The sequence below is a fragment of the Sciurus vulgaris genome, assembly GCF_902686455.1.
Source record: "Sciurus vulgaris genome assembly, chromosome: 10".
NCBI classification, from domain to species: domain Eukaryota; kingdom Metazoa; phylum Chordata; class Mammalia; order Rodentia; family Sciuridae; genus Sciurus; species Sciurus vulgaris.
In genome coordinates, this window is record NC_136470.1 from 121,977,142 (window position 1) to 122,003,582 (window position 26,441).

General features: G+C 35.4%; 1 protein-coding gene across 5 annotated transcripts in view; it reads left to right on the top strand.

Annotated features, from left to right (window-relative positions):
* The window catches only part of CEP63 (centrosomal protein 63), a 52,476-nt gene that overhangs the window by 20,933 nt on the left and 5,102 nt on the right, over positions 1-26,441 (top strand). For 4 of the 5 annotated variants that reach the window (XM_079156038.1, XM_079156037.1, XM_079156036.1 and 1 more), the window contains 9 exons: positions 4,078-4,173; positions 5,003-5,125; positions 9,853-9,966; positions 16,779-17,012; positions 17,253-17,392; positions 18,134-18,271; positions 20,719-20,833; positions 22,385-22,582; positions 24,184-24,270. In XM_079156038.1, the coding sequence (XP_079012164.1) occupies positions 4,078-4,173; positions 5,003-5,125; positions 9,853-9,966; positions 16,779-17,012; positions 17,253-17,392; positions 18,134-18,271; positions 20,719-20,833; positions 22,385-22,582; positions 24,184-24,270 (1,245 nt within the window). Of the gene's footprint in view, positions 1-4,077; positions 4,174-5,002; positions 5,126-9,852; positions 9,967-16,778; positions 17,013-17,252; positions 17,393-18,133; positions 18,272-20,718; positions 20,834-22,384; positions 22,583-24,183; positions 24,271-26,441 lie in introns of those variants that run through there. The other variant, XM_079156040.1, reaches the window with a different exon arrangement.

Genomic DNA, 26,441 nt, shown 5'->3' on the forward strand with positions numbered 1-26,441 from the left:
ACAAGATACCACTAGATACTTACCAGAATGGCTAAAAGTTAAAAGACTATGAATACTAAGTTATCATAAGAATATGAAACAGCTGGAATTCATATTATTGGTGGTAATGTAAATTTGGAAAACTGCCAGTTATCTACTAAAGTTACACGGTGATGTGGCAGTTCCACTCCTGATACACATATGTGGTACTTCTGTTCCTAACAGCACTATTCTTAGTAACTTGAAGCTGAATATAGCTCACATATCCACGAATGATAAAAAAGATTTTTGAAGTTAAGTATCCATACAGTAGAAGACAATACAGCGCTGAGAAAGAATGAGCTTTTGCTCCAGGCAGCAGTACGGATGACTCTTAAAAACACCGTGTTGAGTGAAAGCACCAGCCCTGGAGAACATACTGTATGTACGGATCATTTATACAAAGTACAAAAATAGGCAAAGCAAAGCTAATTGATGATATCAGAAGTCAGAATAGTGGTTACCTGGGGGGAAACAGGTAGTGACTACTGGAGTGGAGGGAGCAGGTCTGTGTGGAGTGGTGGCCATGATTGAGGGGCTTAGTCTCTTTTTGATTAATCAATAAGCTGTGCTTTTCTGTGTGTATATTTTCTTTCAGTTAAAGTTTATTTAAAAATAAACCAGTAGCCAGTTCCTATTTGAGTGGTTGAAAACATGCATTTTTTTTGCATTTCTCCCCCGCATTTGGGCCTGGAAAAGTTTGGAAATGATTAACAGCAATGGTAACTGCTGAGAATCACATGGGTTAACGTGCTTCCTTTCACCCTTCCATACTAAAATTCTTGCTGTTTTTTGCATTTATCTTTTTACATTTATTTTTTACACTTGTGTATTTGTTTACCTAGTTTATTGCTTTTTATATTAATAAATTTTATTAACATGTACTTTTTCACTTTTTCTGCTTTTACTTTAGAAAGTGGTAAAAACTGGGAGTAGTGGGAAGGACTCGAAGTTCTGTCACTATCTTGGTCATGTTATCTTCATTAATAGTTAATATTCTCACTTCTGTTTATTGATCAATGATTTAGTGTTACATTATAATCATGATTTAGTGTTGCATTATCATCAGTAGTACAATGAACTAGAACTTGAAGCTCTCATTTTTCCTTTTTAGTGTCAGTATATCAAAGGGGGGAATAAATTCTGTATGTTCGTTTTAGTATGTTTTTTCAGAAGAAATTTTCTAGAAAATATATAAATACACACATTTTATATACATATATATATACATACATATCATATACATATTTTGCCATTTTGGGATGGACTTCTTGCTATTAACTTTAACTGTACAGTGTATGGAAAAGAGATTTCAGCTGGAGTTGGAGGGTCTGTTCTGGCATTTTAGTTTGTAAATCTAACATGTACTCATTTGTTCATCTCTCTGTATTTCTTCCCTGTGTTTCTTTAGATTATGTCACTCTGTTATCTGCATTTCCTTATTTATTCGGAGAGTTACCTGGAGACTCTTTATTACTGTTTTGTCTTGAAAACATTTTAATTTTCTGCCTCTCTTTACTTGATAGGTAGGATATATATAATTTTGGGATTTTTTAATCTATTAGTGATGAATGAAGAGATCAAACTGCCAACAGGCCAGGGAAACTGAGATGGAACTATAACCTTTTCTGTGCTCTTCAGGGATTCCACATATCACATATGCCAAGAGTGTGAGGAAGGAGAGACTCTCAAGGGCAGGCATCTTCAAATGGGTTATAAGCTTATGCCAGGAAACCTTTCTCTTTGGGATCTGAGTCCTCACAGACATAGGCAAAGAGCCAAATGAGAGGGATTGTAAAATACTGTCAAGTGGAAAGTGGTGGGTTTTTTTTTTGTTTTTGTTTTTGTTTTTTCCCTTAGCCTTTGACTTTTATAAACCTTGGTCAAGAAATTTTTGCTAGGTTTAAGGATTCCATAGTCAGTTTCCACACTGCTAGTAGGTCTTATAAAATCATTCAAAGCTTTTAAGATTCTGCAGCCCTGTTCTGTCTTAAATGTGACAGAAGGCCATAGGGCCATAGAAAATCCAAAGAAGTGTGTGTGTGGGGGGGTGTATTTTTGGTGGGGAGTCATGTGTTTTATTTAGTAGGTAGATAGTACAGGTCTACTATAATGGTAATCTGATTCTTTTTTTTTTTTTTTTTCTTCTGTTCATGCTGAAAGATGTTCATTTCTACTGATCATTGTACTTACCTCTTGTTCCTTCTCCTTCACATGCTAGTTTTATATCTTCTAGCAGATGTGGGCTAGAAAATATGAATAATTAAAGCTGTTCAATTTGTGTTGAACAGATGAATGCTCACTATTTCTAAAGGTATTAATATAGAAAGGTTTCTGGAAAGGTTATTGTCCTTTGCATTTTCTAAACACTCTGTGGGTACTAATTTCCAACTACCTGGCCCATATAAGTCATATTTTATAAAATCTTTACAATTTGATAGACATAAAATGCCATTGGATTAAATTTTTAAAAAATTATTAGCACATATTGTTTATAGAAATTAATAGGTTTCATTGAGACATTTCCATACAGGCATATAATGTGCTTTGCTTGTATCCATTGATTTTAAAAATTTTCTTCTGGTTACTAGAGTTAAGCTTTTTTCATATGATTACTTGTCATGTTTTTGTAGGAATCATTCTTCTTGGGTTATTTTTCTATTGAAGGCTTAGTAATTTCCCTAAATTTGATTTGTAAAAGTTCATATACTAAAAGTTTAGTCCTTTGATTTTTGTAAATGTTTTTCTCACTTAATATTTTAATTTTGTTACTTGGATTTTTTAAAATATGGAAGTTTTACATTTTTAAACATTGTATCCATCATTTAAAAATGACTTTTACATTAGTTTTGAGCTAGAATGTTTCCTCATCCAGAAATTCAGTAAACATTCACTTAGGTCTTTTTTGAAAGTAGTTTTTTCTTCCATTTTTATTTAGTACATTTAATATTCTTCTAGTTTGAATTTTAGAATGGCTTTCCCAAGTTCAAAAAAATTTTGAACTACAAGAATTTTTTTTATTGAAATTACATATACTTCTTAGTCTTGTAAGTTTATTTCTAGGTATTAAAAATTACAATTCTGTCTTGTGATTGATATTATTATCCCCAGTCCCCTGTCCTCCCGCTCCTTTTATCAGTAGCTGAAATTCTAACTGGTTGTCAAGAGAAATACTGATGGATATACCATAGTGAATCTCCACATCATGTACATACACAAGACTGGGATCCTATTAGAATATGTTATACTCCATATTTGTATAAATATGTCAAAATTGACCCTACTCTCATATGTAGCTAAAAAGAACAGCAACAACAAAGAAATCTACGAATGCAACTTATTTACTAATAAAGCTGAGGAAAAAATCATGTTTTCAGCTCTATAGATGCTAAAAAGATATTAACATCTATTGTCTATTTTTGATTAAATTCACTTCATTAAATAGACTTGTTAGGAATTTTAAAAAAGGGAGAATTCTAGAAGTATAGAGGTGAGATCTGGGCATGAAATAATCATGACTAGTATCTAATCATTGATAATTGAGTTAGGATTATTTCCTTTGGTTGACGGAACCATTTTCTCTCAAGTTGGGGAAATTTATAAAGTTTAAGTACAAGCCTCCTATTGTCTCTTTCTGACACTTGGATTTATAGAAATTATTCTTGAAGTCTTACAGATTCTTATTGTGTAAAACATTCTTGATTTTCAAAATTTTAAAAACTTTATTTTAAAAAAATTTTAATCAGTTCTTCTGATGAAAAGGAGTGGGGATAATAAATCAAACAGAGAATGTGAATTTTCATCTAAACCTGGAAATTCTAGAAGTTCTTCACCATTTTTTTTTTTTTTTTGGAAGAGGGCAGTGTTATGATTTGTTGAATATAGCTAGATGTTTGAAAATATAAATATATACAAACATATAAATGGAGCAAATATATGTATTTCTATACATTTGAAAACTTGAGTTCAGAAATAAGTACAAAGGTTATTTCCCACTTTTATGTTTCAGGGCTATCCTTGTAAGGCTAATAATAAAAAATACTGTCTATCTCCTTTTAGGTTGGAATGTTGCAGCAGCAGTTAGAAGAACATGAAAAAATCAAGCAAGAGATGGCCATGGAGTATAAGCAAGAGTTAAAGAAACTACATGAAGAAGTGAGATTTTAGTCCTATTACATGTTGTGTAGTTCTCTCTTCAACTCTTGAGAATTTTGTTAATGAGAGCCAGTTTCTGCTGTAAATTGAAAGTATCTGTTCCATCTCCACAGGGTTGGAGATCTGTTTCTCTGTTTTTGAATCCAAGCAGAGTCCTGCCTAATTATTTGTTCAATGCTATCTAGAACAGGAATTCTAAAATATGTTTCTTGGTTGAGTATAGGAAGATAATAGAACTATTTTTATATATTACTGTGAAATATTATTGCAAATATTTTAATATTTTAATTTTTGACATAAATTAGTTGCTAGATTTTAAGAAATGGAGGATCTAAAGCAGAATTTTAGGGGTAAAAGAGAAAAAAATAAGAAAATTCAGTCCAGTTTTATTTAGATTTGGGAAAAACTGCTTTTATTTTAGTTTAATTTTTACTGAATATCAGTGCCCCACAGCACTTTGGATTGAGAACCATAGGCCTAGAGGAAAGAAAAATAATTTTTATTTCTTGTTTTTATTGTGGCAGTGGGGGGTAGGGTCTATGTGTGCAAGGTTAATGTTCTAAAAACCAGTATTTTCTTTAAAATCATTTTTTTCTCTTTTTCTTTAATAAGTAAATAAGTTTAATAAGTTTATTTTTCATGGGTAAGTTTCAGTTTTGTATTTCAGTTTGCAAATCTAACAAACTCTTAGTCTGTTTTCAGTAGCGCTAGTTAGTTAGCACTGCTCCTGCTTTCATAATACCAATTTGTGGCCCTGACACTATTTACTAATTCTTAAATTTTAAATAATTTTTAATAAATAATTTCTAGTAAATAACTGTGTCTACAGTTAGGCAGATTGAAGAGAAGCTACGAGAAGCTGCAGAAAAAACAAATAAGGGAATTCAGAGGAAATACCAAAAATCTCAGGGAGGATCGGACTGAGATTGAGAGGTTAACTGGAAAAATAGAGGTATGTAATCACATAGTGTAGTAATAATCACAATAGTGACTTTAGCCTTCATGTAGGAAAATGCTGTTTCTAATGGTGCTGTTTCCTGAAACCAATTTTCTGCCATCTCCAGGACTGCCACTGAGCTATTTCAGTGGTGGGAGGGTGAGCCACTGTGTATCCTGTCATCACCTGTTTCCCTGTGGTTAATGGGGTTACTAGTGATCAGTAATTCTCAACAGGGCAGTAGCACCCTTACGGGACATTTGGAATGTAGAGACTTTTTTTTTTGCTTGGTTGTTCAAATGATGGAGCATGCAACTAGCATTTAGGTGACAGGGACCAGAGATTGCAACGTATCTGAGGCTATACTGTGGAAAGGATTATTGTCTTAATATCTCCAGTATCTAGCAGTCCTCCATTAGCAGTGTCTGTGTCTTATTTATTTTATCTCAAGCAATTAGTAGAGTATGGGCTTAGTAAATACTAAAAGTACATGGTTTGTTTATTCTTTTTTTCTGCATAGTGCTCAGTATATTAGATTGTCTCAGTCCCTTTTAGATAGAGCAAGGTATTCACCTCCATCTTTGCTGATTTTGTTTTTGCTGAATAACTGGCTATTGTATTTGTTGGTTCCAGAAGACCTGAGAGGAGGTGGTGAGTCAACACTGCCAGGAGCTGAAGGAACAGCACAAAGACTGCCACTCTTCACACATCTGTCTTCCCATAGTTCATCACTGTGCCTAAGAATCACTCAGGGTGCTTTCAGGCTTTCTGAAATTCCCTTCTAGGAGTATGGCATGGTACCTAGGGATCAGCATTTTATCCAGCTTCCCTAGCTGATGCTAATTTTAGAAAAGTTCAACACTTTGTATGATGACTTACAATTTTTTCTACTGTGGGTCAATATATTTTTATCTCTGCCAATATTTATTACTACCAATAATTGTTATTTCTGTGTTTATATTATTTTACATCTCAGTGTTTTTATTTTTTAATTTTTATTTTTGGTACCAGGGATTGAATCCAGGGTTGCTTTACCACTGAGCCACATCCCCAGCCCTTTTTATTTTTCATTTTTTTAGGGCCTTGCTAAATTGTTTAGGGCCTTACTAAGTTGCTGAGACTGGCCTCGACCTTGGGATCCTCCTGCCTCAGCCTCCCGAGTCCCTGGTATTTCAGGTGTATGCCACCACACCCAGCCATCTCAGTACTTTTATACATTTGAAGACCACAGAGGATTGCACACATATTGCTCCTCCTCCAGCCCTTTTCATTGGCACTTCCCCCCTAAACTCTTATATCCTTCTTGTTTCTCATTGCTACTCTGACCCTTCTGTTTTCTTTCCACCTCGAAACCCTCACTTTTAATGTTTATGTCATTAACCCATTCCACCAACCAGTGTTATGTATAATATAACCTAAGTGGCTTCTGAATCCTGGGTTACCCACCTGGCCCATAGATTTCAACTTCTAGCTCATTATTGTTCCCTCTAACATTATTACTCTTAAAATAACTCAAGGATTTCTCTCTCCACAGGGATTATGCTTCTAATACCCTGCCCTTGGGTTTCTTGATATCCTTTTCTTTCTTCTTTTTTTTCCTTACTGAGGATTAAACACAGAAGTGTTTTACCACTAAGTACACCCCCAGTTTCTTTTATTTTTTATTTTTAGACAGGATCTCATTAAGTTGCTGAGGATCTCTTTAAGTTGCTGAGGCTGGCATTAAACTTGGGATCCTCCTGCTTCAACCTTCCAAGTTTCTGAGATTCTAAATGTGTGCCGTTGTTCCCAGCCTTCATACGTATATTGATCTCTTCCTTGTCCATTCACTTTTTCCTCTTGTCATTCCTTGTCTTTATCAGTGTTTGCAAACTCTTTAGAATCTCATTTTTAAGCACCTGACATACCATCTCTATCTTTTTAACTTACTTCCTTTAGTTCTTTGATGCTTAATAATCATTAACAATCCTTTAAAATGATTGAATTGTGGTACATTCTCACTGCTCCATGTCTACTGTGCTTTCACTTATCAGTTCTTAACCAGTGTGAAGTTCATGGTTACATTCCATACATTCACCTCCATCTTCTGTGCACCTCTCCTGCTTCATTCTTTTTGCTGGACAGAACCACAACTCTAGTTAAGTCTGCCTTTCTGCCCATTCTACCTGCCATAGGTGGCTGAACATAACCATGCTGGCTGACCTTATTTTAAATTCTTGGTCATTGACCTCAGATGGCTCCTCATATTACCTAGAATAATACTGTATTTCTTTTTACTCTCCCAAGTTTCCACAATGACTCTTTCATACTTCTTTTCTCTTTAGTCTTTCAGTACTTGTTCCCATGTCCTCACCTTCAGGTGCTGTCTTCCTTTCTGTTTAGACTTCCAACACTGTGTCTGCCCACCTATTTGTATCAGTGCCCAGGTGCCCTGCCTTCCCTCCCCACTGGAGGAGCTGTCTGCGCTCTGCCTCCTTCACCCAAGACATCCTCCGGTCATTTCCCTTTTCTCTTCTGCATTCTCAGTTTTTTCCACCATACTGGATCTTTTCCACCAGCATCCAGATTTCTCTCAAATATCCTCTTGACCCCTCACTTCCTCCTGTCTCATCTTTCTCTTTCATTTTACTGCTAAATCGCTTCAGGCATCTAATTTTGGCTCCAATTCCTTTTCTCCCATTTTTCTTTTTCTTTTTTTTTGGGGTGGTGGTGGTTATTTTTAAGTTATACTCCATGCATGTATAATGTCACAATACACCCTACTGTCACGTATATCTAAAAAGAACAAATTAAAAAATCTCTCATTTTTCTTGCACACATTCAGTAAAACTTTTGTCCTCTCATGTTGTAGAAGCTTTTGCTTGGAGGTCACCAGTGGCCTCCACATTCCTAAAACCTATGGCCACTCCTTAGTACCCTTATTCTCCCTGTAGCATTAGACTGAGCTGGTCTTTCCCTCCTCCTCAAAACACTTTTCTTGACTTGGTTTTAAGAAACATAGGTTTTCCTCCTCCTATCTTATTTGCACACTTTTTCAATACTCCTTGCTCTCTAACCTTTTAAAATCGGCATGACCTAGGGTTGTGTCATTGGACTAATCTGCCTATATCTATGCTCACTCCCCTGGTGATCTTCTGTCTTATAGCTTTAACATTGTATGTTAATTTCTGAATACCTGAATACCTGGCTATGATTTCTCCTCATTATTACAGAGTGACATTGAACTACCTGTTTTACATATCCACCACAATGTCTAAAACTGTGTCAGTCTTAGCATGTCCGAAGTAAAGGTCTTGACTTTATCTCTCCGTCTCCCCAACACCATTTCCTATTTCAGGTGATGGCAGCTCCATTTCTCAGTTTTCTGTCTTTCCCTTCTAATCTGCCTTGACCTTTCTTTTCTCAGCATAATAACTAGAGTGATTCTGTTGTAGTGAAAGTCAAATCATGTCATTTTCTTATACAAAAACCTTCCAGTACCTTCTCTTAAAAGCCAGAGTTATAATTCTATACATGCATGATTCTCTGTTAATTCTCTGACCTCTTCTCCTACTTTCTCTTTCAGTCACTCCTTTCCAGCCACACCAACCTCCTGACTTATCCTTAAACACATCAGGATGCTCCCACTTCAAGTCTGTTGCCTCTGCCTGGAATAGTACAGCTTCTTCCTCATCTCCCTAGGTGTTTACTTAAATGTTATTTACCCAGTTTGGCTATCCCCTTTAAAGATCATAACCCCCAACTCTGAACTTTCCATGCTCTATTTTCTCCAAAAAACAAATTACCATCTAATGTACTGTATGATGAATGTGTTATCTGTTACCCTTTAATTGAGTTGGCCAGGATTTTTGTTTATTTTGTTAATTAGTATATCCCCAGCACCCAAGTGAGTACTGGCATATATAATAGAATGGTGGATATAAAAATCTGGTTATCAACAGTTATCCTAAGGAGCATGAGATATCTAGAGTTGAGGTCCTAGAGGATCTCATAAAAGGGACCCTGATAGTGATAGGAAGATTGAGTTTCTGGTCCCTTTGATTTGCCCCATTTAACAAATATTGGACTTATTTTCTTAATCATGCAGTCTGAAGTTGCTGATGATTCATCATTAATTTTGAACTGTTCCGTTTGGGGTTACAAGTATCTGTTAAATTTTAGCTCAGACTTCCCATGTTATTCAAGATCTTGTATTGAGATAATAAAAATTTGACTATTAAGGGATATTGTGTTATCTGAATCTAGTTGGTATTTAAGGCTTAGAAACTGAGAAGTAAGAATTGGGCTACCAACTGACTTACCTGAAAATGTACTTGAATTCGTTCAGTTCCTGGGTCTAGAAATCAAGAATTTGAATAGTGAGGGGTATATGTAGTCATATTTTTAAAATTTTAGTTATCTTAGTATCAGTCTTCTGAAAAATCACTAGAAAATGATAACAACCCTTAGGTGGCAGCAAATCTATGAAGATGGTTATGGACCCTGTGTTCAGCATCTGTGCTTCATACTCTTCACCATTAGGGTGTTAAATTTAGAAAGACAGATATCCAAAGGCACAGTATGAGAGGAATTTGGTATTGCTCCTCGGTTCTGTCAGCTAAGTGAGTAATGGGGCTCCTGCTGTGGAGAAAGGTGCAAGTGTACCCAGGGAAGTGGGGAAAAATTAAAGCAAAAGTGAATCTGGGAAGTAGTGACAGCGAGGGGAAGCACTTAAAAGTTAAGTACCTTAATTGGCTCCTCAGGAATTTCGTCAGAAATCACTGGACTGGGAGAAGCAGCGCTTGATTTATCAGCAACAGGTATCTTCTCTGGAGGCGCAAAGGAAGGCTCTGGCTGAACAATCAGAGATAATTCAGGTAAGTTAAGACATTTTAACATAACGGGAGGGAGGTAGGTTTTGATTAAATCTGACCTATGGTAATGCAACTTCCTGGTGCTGTTCGGTCTTTCACTGCTTCTCCCTGCTGAGCCTGCTCTCTTTCTTGTACTCTTCTTTCCTTATGGGCTTATCCTCTTCAGCATCCAGACATGCTCAGGACCTCTACCCGCTTGTGCACTCCTACAGAAACAGGTGCTGGCTCCCCCAGGCTTACTCTCCCAACCACACTGGGTCCTCCTGCCTGCTTGCTTCTTTGCTCTCTCAGGTGCACTCTCCTGATCTTATTCTCTCATCTCTCTCTTCCACTCTTCACCTTTTCACTGGTCTCCTGGCTCTACTTCTGTCTTCATCTCTGATAATTGGGTACCTCAACCGAGGTGCCTAAGCCACAGAACTCAGCTGCTCTGCCTGTTTAGAAACAAAATCTGAGAGAGTCACACTGCATTGCTGTGTACCCTGACTAAAAGTAGTGTCTTTTTGGTTGCAGAAACTCTTAGAACAGTGATAGAAATTTTTATGAAGAACTGGTAGCTCAAATAAAAACAATAGTGTCCAGCATAGTGACTCGCCTGTAATCCCAGTGGTTTGGGAGGCTAAGGCAGGAGGATCGCAAGTTCACAGCCAACCTCAGCAATTTAGCAAGACCCTGTCTCAAAATGAAAAATAAAAAAGGACTGGGGATGTAGCTGAGTGGTTAAGTGCCCCTGGGTTCAATCCTTGGGATCAACAAACAAAAACCAATATAGATACCTAATTTAGATAGTCGTTGTTTTAGGATATTTGTAGCTCCTTTACTTTTTTTTTTTTTTTGGTACCAGGGATTGAACCCAGGAGCACCTAACTACTGAGCCACATCCCAGCACCTCCCATCCCTTTTTTTTTTTTTTTTTTTTTTTTTGAGATAGGGTCTCACTGGGTTGCTTATAGTCTGGCTACATTGCTAAGGCTAGTTTCAAACCTACAATCCTCCTGCCTCAGCCTCCCAAGACACTGGGATTACAGGCATGCACCACCACACCTGGCTTACTTTTTAAATTAAAAACAAGAACATAAAGGTCATAAAATGAATTTGTGACCTTCTGTTATGTGCTAGATACCACCTCTGCTTCTTCTGTTTCCTATATTCAGTTTATATGTGTTATTTGTTTAATATAATGATAATCTGTCAAGGTTAGTGGTTATTTCAGTTTATAGAATGAGAGAAGACTGGTTTAGAGAGCTAGAGAGAAGAATAGCTCTGCTTTAAGTGACTGTGGTCAGAATGACAGGAGAGGACCCATAGTAATCCCAAGGAAAAAATATATTTTAAGGTATAGGAAGCTATTGAGCCAGAGCAGGACAACAAAATTCTGAGTTTTCTAGAACAGAATTTTTTTACCTGAATGCTAACATACTACACAAATGTAATTGCTGTGAGAGATTGTTACATTCTAATTGTAGCCTTCAGATTGCAAAAAAGCAAATTGTCTTAATTTTTTCAATTCGTGATTATTTATCCGTGGTGTTATTACTGATTGTAGATCCGTTTTTCAAATTGCTGTTATCCAGTTTCACATTATTATTGTGATTATCAGCTGTCTAATTAAAACTTCATTGTTAGTAAAAATAGGATTTTTATTTACCATAATTCAACTAGAGCTAGAATAACCAGCCTTCAGAGAATCGACATCTGTTTTCACTACTAAGGATATTAGAATTATCCTTCTGATGGTTTTGTTTAAACTAAAACTGATTGTTTAACTAAAATGTTACTTATAAATGTGTGCTTTGTCTCCCTTAGCAAACTAAATTAAATTTTTCTGTGATTCAGTATGCATGAGGATGTATGACCATCGTTTTTCTAGACATTTAAATAAGTTTCTGCATACTCGTTACCTAGCACTAATAGTTATGATCATGTTGCCCATCGTCGTCTTTTTTTTTTTTTTTTTTTTTTAATTGTGGTTATAACATAGCATTAAACTTGCCACCTAAGCTCTTTCTAAGTGTATGCTGCATTGGTGTTAGCTGTATGTACATTGTTGTGCAACACATCTCTAGAACTTTTTCATCTTGCAAAACTGAAACTCTATACCCTTCTTCACTTTTTATGTTTGACTGGAATATTACAAAGCAAATCATAGACAACATCTTCCTTCCCAACAGATAAGGGCTTGAAAAAAACTACAGTAATAATAGCATTACATTAACAAAATAAATAACACCTTCTTAATATAATTTTAATGTTCAGTCTGTCCAAAATTCCTCAGTTATCCAAAACACATCCTTTCACTGTTGGATGTAACTTTTATAGTCAGGAGTTCAGCCAAGATAGATTCATCACACTTGGTTGATATATGGGTCACCATTGAACAATAATAGTAGAAAGTCTGGGAGTTTGGGTAGGTAGATATCCAACACATTACCCCTAGTATTTAAAAAAAAGTCTTGGTATAATTTTTTTTCATGCATATTTTTAGCATCTAAAAGTGGAATTCAATAATAGCTTCTCTCTGTGTTATATATTTCCTTGAATTCTTTTTTTAGTTGTCTATTAAAATTACATATGTGTTCATTTTAGAAGAATGAGAAAATATAGATAAAATGAGAAGTGATATCATCCATCCATTCCATCCTATAGGGATTCACCATTTTTAGTGAAATTTCTTCTGACTTTTTTCTGTGCATATATAGTGAAGACTGTTACATTCATGCACATTTAGTAGAAATTAAGCTGTATACACTGATTTGGGATGGAAGGAGTAGTTGTAAACTTTTTAAAAATACCAAGAATAGCAAATTGTTGGAGGTAAGTGATGAGTGTATGGAGGATCATCATCTTATCTATCTTTGTATGTTTGAACTTTTCCATGAAACATAATTTAAAAATGTGTAGAGTGTTTACTGTGACAGGCTATGCTAAGTACTTTATAATACAGTGTTGTAATTTTCACAGCTTTAAGGTTTTTCCTGTTTAAAAGTGACATGTGACAAATGTGTAGTCATCATGATTACATAGAAGTCTACTCTCCCATTAAATGTATTATAATTTGTGTAACCAATTCCTCATTATAGAACATTTAGTTTTAAATTTTTCACTCTTATAAATTGTGCTTAGATGAACATCCTTCTATAAACATTTAGGAGTTTTTTCCCATTTATCTTTTTTAATGACCCTAGAATGAAATTGCTGTATCAGAGTAGTTGTGCATTCTTAAAGGTTTTAATGTATCTTGCCAGAGTGCTCTGAAAGGTGGATTGATAGAGATGTCTTCCAGCAGTGTGCGAGAATGTCCATTTTCTCACACTTCCCCAACACTGGGCACTATTATTATTTTTTAAGTTATCCCACTTTTAGGCTTGTCTTCTCTAATCTTAAAAGTTAAAAAATACCATCTAATTTTTTCTTTTAATTATCATTTTTAATGATGAGTGAGCTTCAGCATTTTTTTCATGTTTCTGTTTTTAAGCTTTTGCAAATTGCTTGCATCTTTTGCTCATTTTTCTTTAAGGATGTGTGTGTTTTACTATTTTGAAAGAGCTTTTCATACATTAGTATGAAGCATATGCCCTTTACTATTATGTTGCAGTTGTGTGTGCTTTACCCAATTTGATTTTGCCAAGTAATCTTTTTTAATAGAAATATAGTTGTTTTATAAGCAAGTATTAGGATTACTTAATTCTCAGTTTCTTCTTTAGGGTTTCTTTCATGTTATAAAATCTTCCCAAGGACAAGATTTCTTCTAATGCTTTCTAATTTTTAAAATACATGTCATTTAAAATTTGTTGTGTTATTTGATAGAGGTCTCAATTTTTTCAAAAATTGTCTGCATCTTCAGGATTGGACAGAATGATTCTAAAATTCATGGAATGATAACTGATACTAGAGAAGGCAGCTGAAGTGTGAGAGACAATAGGGAAGGGCTTGGGATTGGGGTTGAGTTGAAATCTTTTTCTGGTTTTGTGGTAGTACTTCCTGGCTTGTCAAGGAAACTTCTCCAGATTGTGGGATTGTTGAGAACAATACGTTAAGGAGCAACAGGGCTTTTCATTTTCCAGGGAGTCCTAGTATGAGGCATGACTGTTGCAGACATCAGGCCCTTACCAACTCCCATGGTGTCAGCTCCAGGTGTGTCAGTGCAGGCTCAGCCCTGCAACATCCTGCGAAGCTGCGGCTGGAAGAGCCAGGGGAGCTTCCATCACTGCTGTGCCTGTCACCATAAACTTGGCTCTTGCCTCCTTAGTTACTTTCACTGTGATTCATGTTGTTGAAACAACACCACCAACTTTAGTAGACTAGCTAAATGTTAGATCACTAAGAGAAGTTTCTGGTTAGTTAGCAGCAGTACTCAGTGCAAAAAAATGTTTTAAACTGTATTAACCTTAAAATATGCCTCAAAGGGCAGATATTTTAGAGAGAAATGATCATTGTTACAAGTGGTTTGCATGATTATTTCTGACTTTTCTTAGTATTGGAAGTGGTATTCTTGAGATGGGTACAATGCAGTGCTAATAGAAATATTATTTAAAAATTTAAAAATTATTTTAAATTATTTAAAAATTTCTAGTAGTTACATTAAAAAGTTGAAATTAAATTTAATAATTTAATCTGATATGTCAATAATATTATATTTACATCCTTTAAAAAATTTTTTGGGGGATACTTGGAATTTATCCCAGGGGTACTTTACCACTGAGCTACATCCTTAACACTTTTGATTTTTTGATTTTTTAAGGCAGAATTTCCCTAAGTTGCTTAGGGCCTCGTCAAGTTGCTGAGGCTGGCCTTGAACTTGGGATCCTTCTTTCTTAGTCTCCTGAGTCACTGGGATTACAGGTGTGTTCTAACACACCTGACTATATTCTTTTTTTTTTTTAAACTAAGTCTTTGAAATTCCATGTCTGTTTTATACCTGGAACATGTGTCAGTTCAAATTAGCCACAAATTCAGATGCTTAATGGCCGCATTTGGTGAGTGACTACCATATTAGACAGTAACAATCCTAATATATTAATTCTGGTTAATGAAAATTTAGACTTTTTACTTAAGATGATGTACTTTTCACTTTTCACTATGCTTTAAAATCTCTGTATTTTTGCATGACTGAAGTAGTAAATCAGTAAAAGAATGCGATGTTGATTTTTCAACACTGAAAAGCTGGTTAGATTTGAAGTAGCGACCCTAGACTAATTGGTTAAACTAGCTTAGATAAGCTAGCCATTACTTCACAAATTTGAGTTGAATTGTGTTAAGTGGCTAGTGCAGTGTTAAGTGTTTTGCACGGATGTATTATCCTTCATCCTGTCCTTTTGGGCAGCAGTGTTCTTCCAAACCCCAGGGCTGCTTTTAGGGTTAAGAGAGGGTTAGGGGAGGTTCAGGAAACCAGACGGCAGTGCTTTTCTCCCTCCTTCCCCTCAGCCAGTCATTGCATTTATTTGTTTTGGTCAGGATTTTCTCGTTCAAAAAAGAAATTTATACTGTATTTAAATTTAGAGACGATTGCATGCTTAGCAGTTACTGTGGTGAATCTAAACCTATATTGAACCTTTTTTCACACTGTTGTGGGAATCTGGAAAAATATTTTGACTGCACACTGGAATTGTACAAACACTGTCTCTTTGCCTTTCTCTCTTGTCTCTTAGCATCTACTTTATGTCACTGTGATTTACAGTATAGATTTTGGCACTCAACTATATACAATACAAATTTTAAATTTTCAGCCACAACTTTCCCAGAAACATTTCCATTTATATTTCTAGAATAAAATTGTATTCCTTTACCTTTAGAAATATTTAATATTAGGGAAGTTTACTTCCACAGGTATTTATGTCTGTCTTCAGTGTGTAGATGAAGAACCAGTTTGGATGCTGAATTAAAACTTGTGAAAACTAAAGAAAGTTGGGAGTCAAAAACTAGTAGAGCTAAGATATTAGAGCCTTAGGCTTAGCACATATACTTCATAGGTCTATGAGACAGTTGCTAAGTGACTTTATTTGTATGTACCTCAGTATATAACATCATTCAAAATGACTATTTTTTTTTTTTAAATAAGGGAAACTAATTTCTTAAAATAAGAGGCTGGGGCAGGAGGATCGAAAATTCAAAGCCAGTCTTAGCAATTTAGTAAAACCCTAAACAAACAGTGAGACCCTATCCAAACTTAGTAAGACCCTATCTCAAAATAAAATAAAATAAAAAGTGTTGGGAATGTAGCTCAGTAGTAAAGTGCCCCTGGGTTCATCCCCAGTACCAAAAAGAAAAAAAGAAACTAAAGTATATTATATTTGGTTAAATCTTCTAGCTCAGGAAATATCCAAAAATTGATGATAATCTCTCCTCCCCTACGAGTATCCTTTTCCTCAGTGAATACAGTTCTATAATCTTCCCACCTTTCCAGATTTAAACAGCATTTTCTGGTCATTTTGAATAATATGAATCTGAGTGTTTATATGTATCTGAAAAGAATTAACTACATGCAACCTAAACATTTTATGGGGGTGGGTAGAGAGTGAAAAATTAAGAAGTTTGGTGATTTTTACAGTTTAAATATCTGAACTTCCGTAAGAAATAGAATAATGTATTATAGTTCCAATTTCCTGTGTGTAGATGGAATAATTCAACTGTCTTTTCAGTTAGGTGGGCAGCATCTCTTCTGAAGAATCCCCTTACTTTCTCAATTTTTTCTACACCTTAAGGTACTTATGTTTTTTAGTAAGCGAATGCTTTATAGTTTTCAGTTTCATTTTCCTTATTCACTGTTTATTCTTTCATCATTTCCTTTTACCCACTGATAATTGATGTGTTTCTAGGCTCAGCTTAGCAATCGGAAACAGAAATTAGAGTCTGTGGAGCTGTCCAGCCAATCAGAAATTCAGCACCTGAGCAGTAAACTTGAGCGAGCCAAGGACACTATATGTGCCAATGAGTTGGAAATAGAGCGCCTTAACATGAGAGTTAATGACTTGGTTGGAACCAATATGACTATTCTGCAGGAGCAGCGACAAAGAGAAGAAAAACTGAGGGAATCTGAAAAACTACTGGAGGTGTGTTTTAAAATTACTAGACCTGAGGGAAATGTGTGCGTGAGCATTTTAAGAGAATAATGAACCTAGAATTAGGTTCCAAAATCTATGGTTCTTCCTTACCCTGTAACTGATGGCTCAGATATTGATGACTGTAATAGTGCCTGTTATGTTCAGTTTGACTCTCTGGCTTCCTTTTCTGATGAACTAGAAGAATTGTAATATTGTATAACTTTGTTTTTCTTCCTGAGTACTTTGCAGGCTCTACAGAACGAAAAGAGAGAATTGAAGGCAAATCTTCAGTCTCAAGAAAATTTCATCCGTGAGGCAAAAATGCAAAAGGAGAGGTTACAAGCAAAATTAAAAGCAACTGGCACTCAACACACACTAGAGGCCAAAAGGTGTATTTAATTTTAACTATTATTCATCTTACCTATTTGGTGGTTTGACATTAAGCATTAGTATTAATATTGCATGTTCACAATTTTGTATTTGATTATACTGTGGATTTTCATATTTAGTTTTGATTTCCAAGTTAGATTTTTATAGTGTTATAAAACTTTGGTTAGTTTCTTGTGCTTTCAGTTTGGGTTCTGAAACAAGGTTGACATTTTGAAAGTTAGAAACCCTTAGTTCACACTTGGTGAAACTCCAGATCTGAAAGGAATTGTAGTCTCTTCCTAGAATGCCTTCCTTTCTTCATAGAGTAGGTCATGATAAGCTGGCCCTTTTAAACATATTCCTAAAACTAATTTTATTTTTACCTATGAACTATCAAGGTTTCTAGCGGAAAGTAATAGAGTGAGCTATACTCCTTTTAACTCTGGAATACTTTTATTCTTGCCAGAACTGTCCTGTAGCTTTTCTTTGATGCATGAATCAAGAAGGTGATTCTGCCATTTTATCTTTTTCCCTTGAAAAGGAGACCAAATCCCAGTTAAGAAGGGAGTAAATTGCTGCTGACTCTTGGGAAGCATCATCTCTTGATTCTGCTCTCCCAGTATTCTTTTCATAAAGCAGAAGACTGAATGAAGAATTCCCAAGAGCTTAATTACCCAAAACAGTTGGGAGTAGCCTGGCCATGCATTGTTTTTGTTTGCAAAGATTATAGGCCTGTAACAATTGTCTGTGTCCTCCCATAGGCCTCTGGAGGAGTCCCAGGCAGAAAAGAAGTACACCTCTCAAAGGCAAGGAGACTTAGACAGTGTGCTCTCCCAGCTGGATTTCACCCATACAAGTGAAGAACTTCTGCAGGCAGAGGTGACTCGTCTTGAAGGCAGGTAGATAATTATATACACATATCATATCATATCACCATATTGATCCAGTATGGTAATATAACAGTCTCAGTGAAAAGTTGTTTTTTTCTCTCTAGCATCCACGAATGACTTATTTCACTGAGAAAACATAAACAAGCAATTAATTTTTCTGCTTAATCCTCTGCCACCAGATCTACTGGTCTGCCTACATCTGTGCCAGTAATCTGAAGTTTTTTTGTTTTTTTTTAAATCTCTGTTGGATCCTTTCCGTTAATATAAAATATGCTTTAATATCTCCCATCTTGGAAAAAAAATTAAAACCCTTCTTTAATCCTGTATCACTATTAAATTATTTTCACATTTCTCTGTTCCCTCAAGATTAAATTCTTTAAGGAGTTGTCTGCACTAACTGTACTTCTTTATCCTTAACCTGTTTGGAACCCCTTCAGTTTGGCTTGGAGAGTCCCAGAACACACAGTGCTCCTCCTCTTTGTTCTACGATGTTGTTGAGATTTACTTGGATGTTAATTGAATTCTGACCAGTGCCACACTGTATCCACCTAACTTCTATTGTCCTGCTTCTGACCTTTTTGGGAAACGAGTTTGATGTTTGTTGTGACCGTATTAATCACAGTCATTTGTTTACTAACATTTTCTATATGTAGAAGATAAGAATACTATTACACTCCAGGGAAACAAAGAGTAACAACAAAAAAATGCCATTCTGCACTTGTTAGGTTAACTTTAAGTAATGCATTTATTTGTTTTCATTTTTATTTCTGTGTTTGGAAACTACGAAGTATTTTCTGAGTGTTTTTTCTCCATGTTAAATACAACAGCCTACCACCACACACATGTAATTTTGCTTCTTTTGGAATACTCAACATTCTTTGTGTGCCTTCTTTGTATGTGTACATGCTTTAGCTTAAATAAAATAAAGTTCATCATTATTTTTGATATTGGAACTGAAATTTATCATAGATTTTTAATTGATGGACTTCTTTGTAATCTTTTATATGTGTATTTATTTTATTGTCCTTTTCTGAGGGGCTGAAGCTGCCAGTGTTTCTGACCTGCAGCATTACCTTAGGCACTGCAGCCTCTGTAGGCCCTGATTTTCCCATCTGCAGAGAGTACAAGATGATCTCTGATTTTTCTTCTCTCTGAACTTCACTGTTGGGCACATTGTAATCACATACCAACTACTAAACAAATGAACACTTTAGGATTTTTAGAAATAGGTAAAATTAGAATAAATGGATACAGATACCACTGTTCAGTAATAAGCCAGTGGTTTAAAATGTTTTCTTTCAAAAAAACAAATAAAAAAGGGGACTATTTTAAATAGTTTGTATTGTTTAGTTTGAACAAAATATTCCCTAAAACAGGAAATGGGGAAATTTAATTCTTTTTGTGCTGCTGTATTACAAAGATGATATTTTTAAGTGATAGTTTATTTAGTAAGTTGGTTATGTTGTGAAAGAATATAAATGAGTATTAAGTGTTTATGAAACTGTTGAGAACCATACGATGTCAAGGCTGAGGGAATAATGGCTAAATTTGGAGAGAGATAAGCAGTAAAAGACATTATTCTGAGAGGAATTCAAACAAGCAAATTTGAAGTAGAAAAATCTAAGAAATTTTTTACATTCAAACTTAAAAGAATTGAAATAAATGGTATTTAGGGTCATTAGGGGAGTGAGGGTTAGGGTCCCTCTTAATTGGGTAAATGCTGATTTGATTCTCGAAAGGGTGTTGGCTATCCCTTGCCAGGTGGGGAGGGGAAGGAGGTGCTTTGTAGTCTAGGAGGTGATACATGAATAGACAAGAAGTCAGCATAGCACATGACCGACCATGAGGCTTATCGGCTTAGGAGCAAAAAGATCATATTAGAAGAAATGAGCAGAGAGGTAAGAGCAGTACTTTACCTCTCTTCTGAGGTTCTTACATCTGAGGAAGGATTGATTCTTGAGTAAGGGTAATGAGTCAGGAACTCTCGAAAGGTTATCCTCATGGATGTGTACAGGATGGTATATAATTATGTGTTGTGAAGAGTGAGACTATGATGGCACTCTAATAGAACTAGAGAAACTTTAGGATTAACTTTAGGATTTTTTTGTAGCCAGTTTAATTTTAAGCAGAGGGAAAGTACAGGTAAACATGGAAGTCAAAACTATTGCCAAACATTTGAATTATTTTTAGCCACCTCTGGTACTAAGGACATTGGAAATAAGTTTTAATTTGGGCTGTAGAGTGTTCTTTTAAGATATTGACTGGATATTTCTTGGACATCAAAAAGGTTAATTAGAGGACTGAAATGTAGCTTAGTGGTAAGTGCTTGCCTAGCATGAGTAATGTCCTGGGGTCCATCCCTGGCACTGGGTGATAATTAAATTAGATAATTTAATTTGTGGGTTTCAGGACTTTTTATTTTATTTTAAATATGTGATTGTGTCTGTGTAATACAGTTTGGAATCTGTGAGTGCAACATGTAAACAGCTGAGCCAGGAGCTAATGGAAAAATATGAAGAATTAAAGAAGATGGAAGGACATAACAATGAGTACAGGGCAGAGATTAAGAAGGTAAAAACCCGTATGCTGGGATCGCAAGACTGGATGTAATTTTAGACTGAGGGATGGGTTGGGAGATTATAAAAGTCTTTTTTTTTTTTTAAAGAAATGGATCTTATGGATCTTCTTTTTCTTTCTTTTTTTTTTTTTGAGAGCATAGTAGTTGGGTCCATTTTGACAGAATCATACATGCATGGAATTTGATTCACTCCGTTTCAGTCCCCATTCCCCACCTTCCCTCTCCTCCTCCCATCCCCATTCTTTTTCTACTCTGCTGATTTCCCTTTTGCTAAGTTATTTATTTTTGATTGGTGCTTTCTACATATACATAAAGGTAGAATTTCTCGTGGCACATAGCTTTGTTTTGTTACATTCATTCCACATTTCCTCCCTTTCTTGTTCTTCCCCTCTCCCTCCCAATCTCCTTCTTCTGCTCCACTGATCCTCCATGTATCTTTATGCTATCCGATCCTCCTCTCCCTTTTTCCCCTATTTTGCTTTGACTTCTAAATATGAAAGAACACATTTGGTCTTTGATTTTCTGAGTCTGGCTTGTTTCACTTATAACAATGGTCTTCATTCCCATCTATTTACTGGCAAATGCCATAATTTCTTTCTTCTTTATGGCTGAGTAATACTCCATTGTGTAATATATACCACATTTTCTTGATTAATTCATATATTGACCGGCATGTTGACTGTTTCTATCAATTATGCTGTTATAAACATTGACGTGACTATATCACTAATAGTATGCTGATTTTAGTTTTTTTGATAGAACTGAGCAGTGGGATAGTTGGGTCATATGGTGGTTCCATTTATAGTTCTTTGGGGGATTTTCCATATTTCTTTCCAGAGTGGTGATACTAATTGGCAGTCCTACCAATAGTGAATGAGTGTACCTTTTCCCCAACATTCTTGCCACATTTATTATTATTTGTATTCTTGATAATTGCTATTCTGACTGGAGTGAGATGAAATCTTAGGGTAGTTTTGATTTGCATTTCCCTGATTGCTAGAGATGATGAAGATTTTATTTTCATATATTTGTTGGTCTGTTTTGATTCTTCTTTTGAGACATATCTGCTTTTAGTTTTTTTAAACCTGTTTATTGATCAGGGTTGGTGTTAAGTTTTTTAAGTTCTTTACATATTCTGGATATTAATCTATAGGGGTTATTTTCAGTGAAAGAAAAATGTAGTCCAAAGAACCACTTAATATGTAGGAGTGGAATGTGCTTAGGGAATGTGCCTTCTTTCTTTAGCTATTTAATTATTTTCAAGATGATCAGTCTGCTCACTATGAACTGTAAACATTATTTCAAATGTAAGTGTAAGCTTTCTCTTTCTCTTTTTGAGATCTAATAAATGATGATAGGTGTAACCACCTGACCTTCAGTATAGACATACAAGTTGGTAAATTACTAATTTTCTGCAGATTTAACCTAGGAAAAATTTTGTCTTGAGATAAGATAAACATTCCTTTGTTTACTAACCATTAATATATTTTTCTATCTACATGATTTCCCTTAACTTTGATGTTTTTCTTTCTCCTCTTTTGTAGTTGAAAGAACAGATTTTACAGGCTGACCAAAGTTATAGCTCTGCACTAGAAGGAATGAAGATAGAAATCTCTCAGCTAACTCGGGAGTTGCATCAGCGAGATATCACCATTGCCTCTGCCAAGTGTTCTTCCTCAGACATGGAAAAACAACTCAAAGCAGAGATGCAAAAGGCAGAAGAAAAAGCAATGGAGCACAAGGTTAAGCCTGAACAAAAACTCTATGTGATGTTCATTTTTGAAGGTTGAATTTATTAAAAATTTAATTTCCATAGTATTTAATTTAGTAAATTTTTATTAGATACCTGCTTTGGGCTCAGGATGTGCTGGTTAGCAAGCAGCCTAGTGAGAATTTTGGGGAGGTGACAGTGGGTACAGACCTTTGTGAATGGTGTGTGCAAGTTGTTAGGAGCACCCAGGGAGGGATCTAGACCACTCAGTGAGGCTTCACAGAGGGTGTGATATCTAAGTTAAGACGTGAGGGCTGAATAGGGATGAGCTGGGTGAAGTGGGGCAGAGGAGCATGTCAGACAAGGGAGAGGAGGTCTCTGAGAGAGTGTGACATGCTGGCTGTGTTTGAAACGAGAATACAAAGTTGGGTGAGTGGACAGGATGAGGCTAGAAAGCAGAGACAGGCACTGAAGATTTCAGCGAACTGTGTGAAGGCATTCCAGTGTGGTCTTGAGGTACGTAGAGAATGCTGTGGACAGAAGTACAGGGTCCTCTAGGCTCGAGTGGAAAAGGAGCAAGGAAGCAAAGAGAGAACTCCTGTGCTAGGGTAGCAGCAAGATGGAGGTCTGAGCAGTGGGCAAGGGATGTGGAGGGAAGTGGATGAGTCCTGGAGATGCTTGGTTGGTAAATTGCCTGAGCTTTGTTTTTGGACAGAGTAGATGAGGTAGATAGATTTGAGGAAAGATGCCTCAGGATTTAAGCTTAAGCAACTGAGTGGAAAGTGGTACTCTATAATGAAATAGAGAAAAGAAATTTGGAGAAGGACAGTGAATTTGTGTGAAAGATACACGAAGTAGGGAAGTAGGTGGGGGCATTTGATAAAGCATACTGAGTTTGAGAGAAAGGCTGGACTTTTTGTGAAAATATCTAGTAGTCAATGCCACAGAAAGTCTGAAGTTCAAGGTTAAAATCCTGGTTAGTTATGGTCGTCTTTCCTTACATGAAGCTGGTATTTGAAACCTACTGAGAATCTGAGAGATTATAATGAAAAAGCATAGAAAATACAGAGCAACTTGTACCAAACTTAGGATACTTATCACTTAAAGTAAAAATGATGTTGGAATGGAGCTAAAAAAAATGTAGCAGCGAGAAAGTTACCAGACAGTTTTGGCTAAGGAAGAAGGAAGCTAAGGAAGACAGGGATTTCAAGCAGGAAAAGCTAAAAGTCAAGCAGAAAAGCTGAGGAGAGTAGGACTGGAAACAAGTTAGTATTTTGTTAAAGTAGTGCAATTAGAAATGATGTTGGAGGTGGAAGTCAGATAGGGAGGAGGCTAATGCAGGAGAGTGATGAAGGGTTGACCCAAAGAAGCTTTGCTGCTTCATGCCTGGTTCATCTTCATGGAATAATAATTACATGCATGTTAATTCACCAATAATGCCTTCAGCACATCCTTTTGAAGAACATGAGTGCTTATTCATATGTGCATGGATGTGTGTATATGACTGAAGAATGTAACTTGTCTAGTAAAATTGCATGTGCAAAAATTTTATATGATGCATTTGATTTATTTTATATATATATATATTTTTTTTATATACATATTTTCTCTCTCCTGCTTTTCTTTTGTCAGGAGATTTTGAATCAGATGGAATCATTAAAATTAGAAAATCATCATCTTTCTGAAATGGTGATGAAATTGGAATTGGGTTTACATGAGGTAAATAGAAGCTTAAGTTTTTCTTTTTTTAAAGCCTTTAAAAATCACTTTGTAGATGTTGATATCATAGAATAAGTTAAGATTAAACTAGTAAAATGCTCCTTCAGAAATTTTTTCAAATAAAATGAAAACAAGGATGGAAGTGAGCAAAATGTGACTTTCCACCCCTGCAATAGGAAGGTATTTTTTATAACATGTTTGTCATAATAAACATACACAAACCTGTGTTCTTAGTAGGGAGAATATATGTAAAGGACTTGGCATTGTACCTGGCACTTAGTAAATATACGATAAATGCTGAATGCTGATTTGCATTTATTATGTTCACAATATCTTTTTCATTATAAAGTATATCATCTTTTAAATAATTTAAATTTTATTTCTATAAGATAATTCATTTAATGAAATATTTTAGAATCTTTTATGTTCAAAACATTTTAGTAGGTGCTGTGATGAATATAGGGATGACTATAGTGGGATTCTTGTCTTTAAGACATCAGAAGAATTTAGTGGGAAGAATAAAAAATGCATAAAATCTTCTGTGAAACCACAGAGAACACTGTTAGCAACAGTGAGTTATGAACAGTGTGATGCTCTTTTAACTATATTGTTATAAAATTCCTGTAATTTGCAAAATGATACATCTGTTCTGCTCCATCTTTTCTTGGATGTAGGTCAGATATCCACAGATTGTGGAAATACAGAAAAAATATTCTACAGAGTATTATGCTTCCGCAGTGCTCCCCATTTGCTCCCAAGTAGTGCTAATTTCACAATCAGGAGCCTGGAATGGAAAAAAGTGAAAAAAGCTAGAATAATACTCTATTTCAACTAGAAAAATGGGGGATTATTTTTATAATCTGTCAGATGGCAAAATTCTTTAAGCATCATGAAGCCACAAAGGATTTTACAACATGAAAATGTAAAATTTCAGGGTTGGGGACATAGCTCAGTGGTAAAGCACCTGCCTAGTTATGTGTGAGGTCCTGGGTTCAATCCCCAGTAGCACCAAAAAAAAAAAAAAAAAAAAAGTAAGATTTCTATATGACAGACCATAAAAAGACTAATAAAAAACAATTGTAAACAGATGAAAGGTTAAGATAAAGTATTCATATGTAAGAATTTCCTACAAGGATAATAAGAAAAAGATAAGTAGAAAAATTGGCAAACTTATACGTAGATAATTCATAGAAACCATATAAATATCAAGTGAACAAGGAGAACTCTTCAGCCTCCCTAATCAAGAATAAAGAAAATATTTTTTTGGTAATTGGCTTTATGATGATTTTTAAAAACTAATATATAGTCACTGTTAGCAAATATGTAGGAAAGCAGGCTCCCTCGTGCACTGTTGATGAGAAAGTGAATTGATATGACCTTTCAGGAGGACAATTTAGCAATAGCCACCAAGCTTATAAGTACACATAGTCTCTGAACACCTGGGTTGTGTGCATTTCTGGTTTTCATAGTCATTGCTGAATTGTTCTTCAGAGTACTTATCAATTTGTATCCCTAAAGAACCCATCCTATAGGAGCATGTGTGCAAAATGGCCATGTCCGTATTGTGCGCAATATCCAGAATTTTGAAATCTATCAAAAGTATTTATTTAAATGGTTAGTTTGTGGCTGTCTATACTATGAAATATGCTGTCATTTAATATGGCAGATGAAAACATTCATTCAAATCTTGTTTCCTTTTCAAATCCTTAATACTGTAATGAAAAGATTCGTGAGTTTTTTGTTTTTGTTTTTTTAAAGGACACATGCACAGGAGGGGGAGAAATAGGAAAAGAGACAACAGTTAAACATTTTGTCAGGTGACTGCTGTGTGGATGGATAGTTTAGATGTTGGATGCCCTGATAAAAACCAATACTAAGCTAGTCGTGAAGAAATCCAAGAATGAATCTGATTTACACTACAGAATCCTCAAAAGACTCAGAATTTGGCAGTATTTGATTGAGAGTATCTTTTCTTATACAGTGATAAGTTATAAGTATACCTTGTATTTGTAAGGTGTACTTATAGCTGATAAGTATATTTTATACCTTACTTTCAAATTTAAGAGTTGCGAACACTCATGAAAGCTCAAGTCAGACTTTTGACTAGAGATTCTGTTCAGCTGAATTTTTCCTGACACCGCCACTTAACTAGTCATATTGTTCTTTCTTTA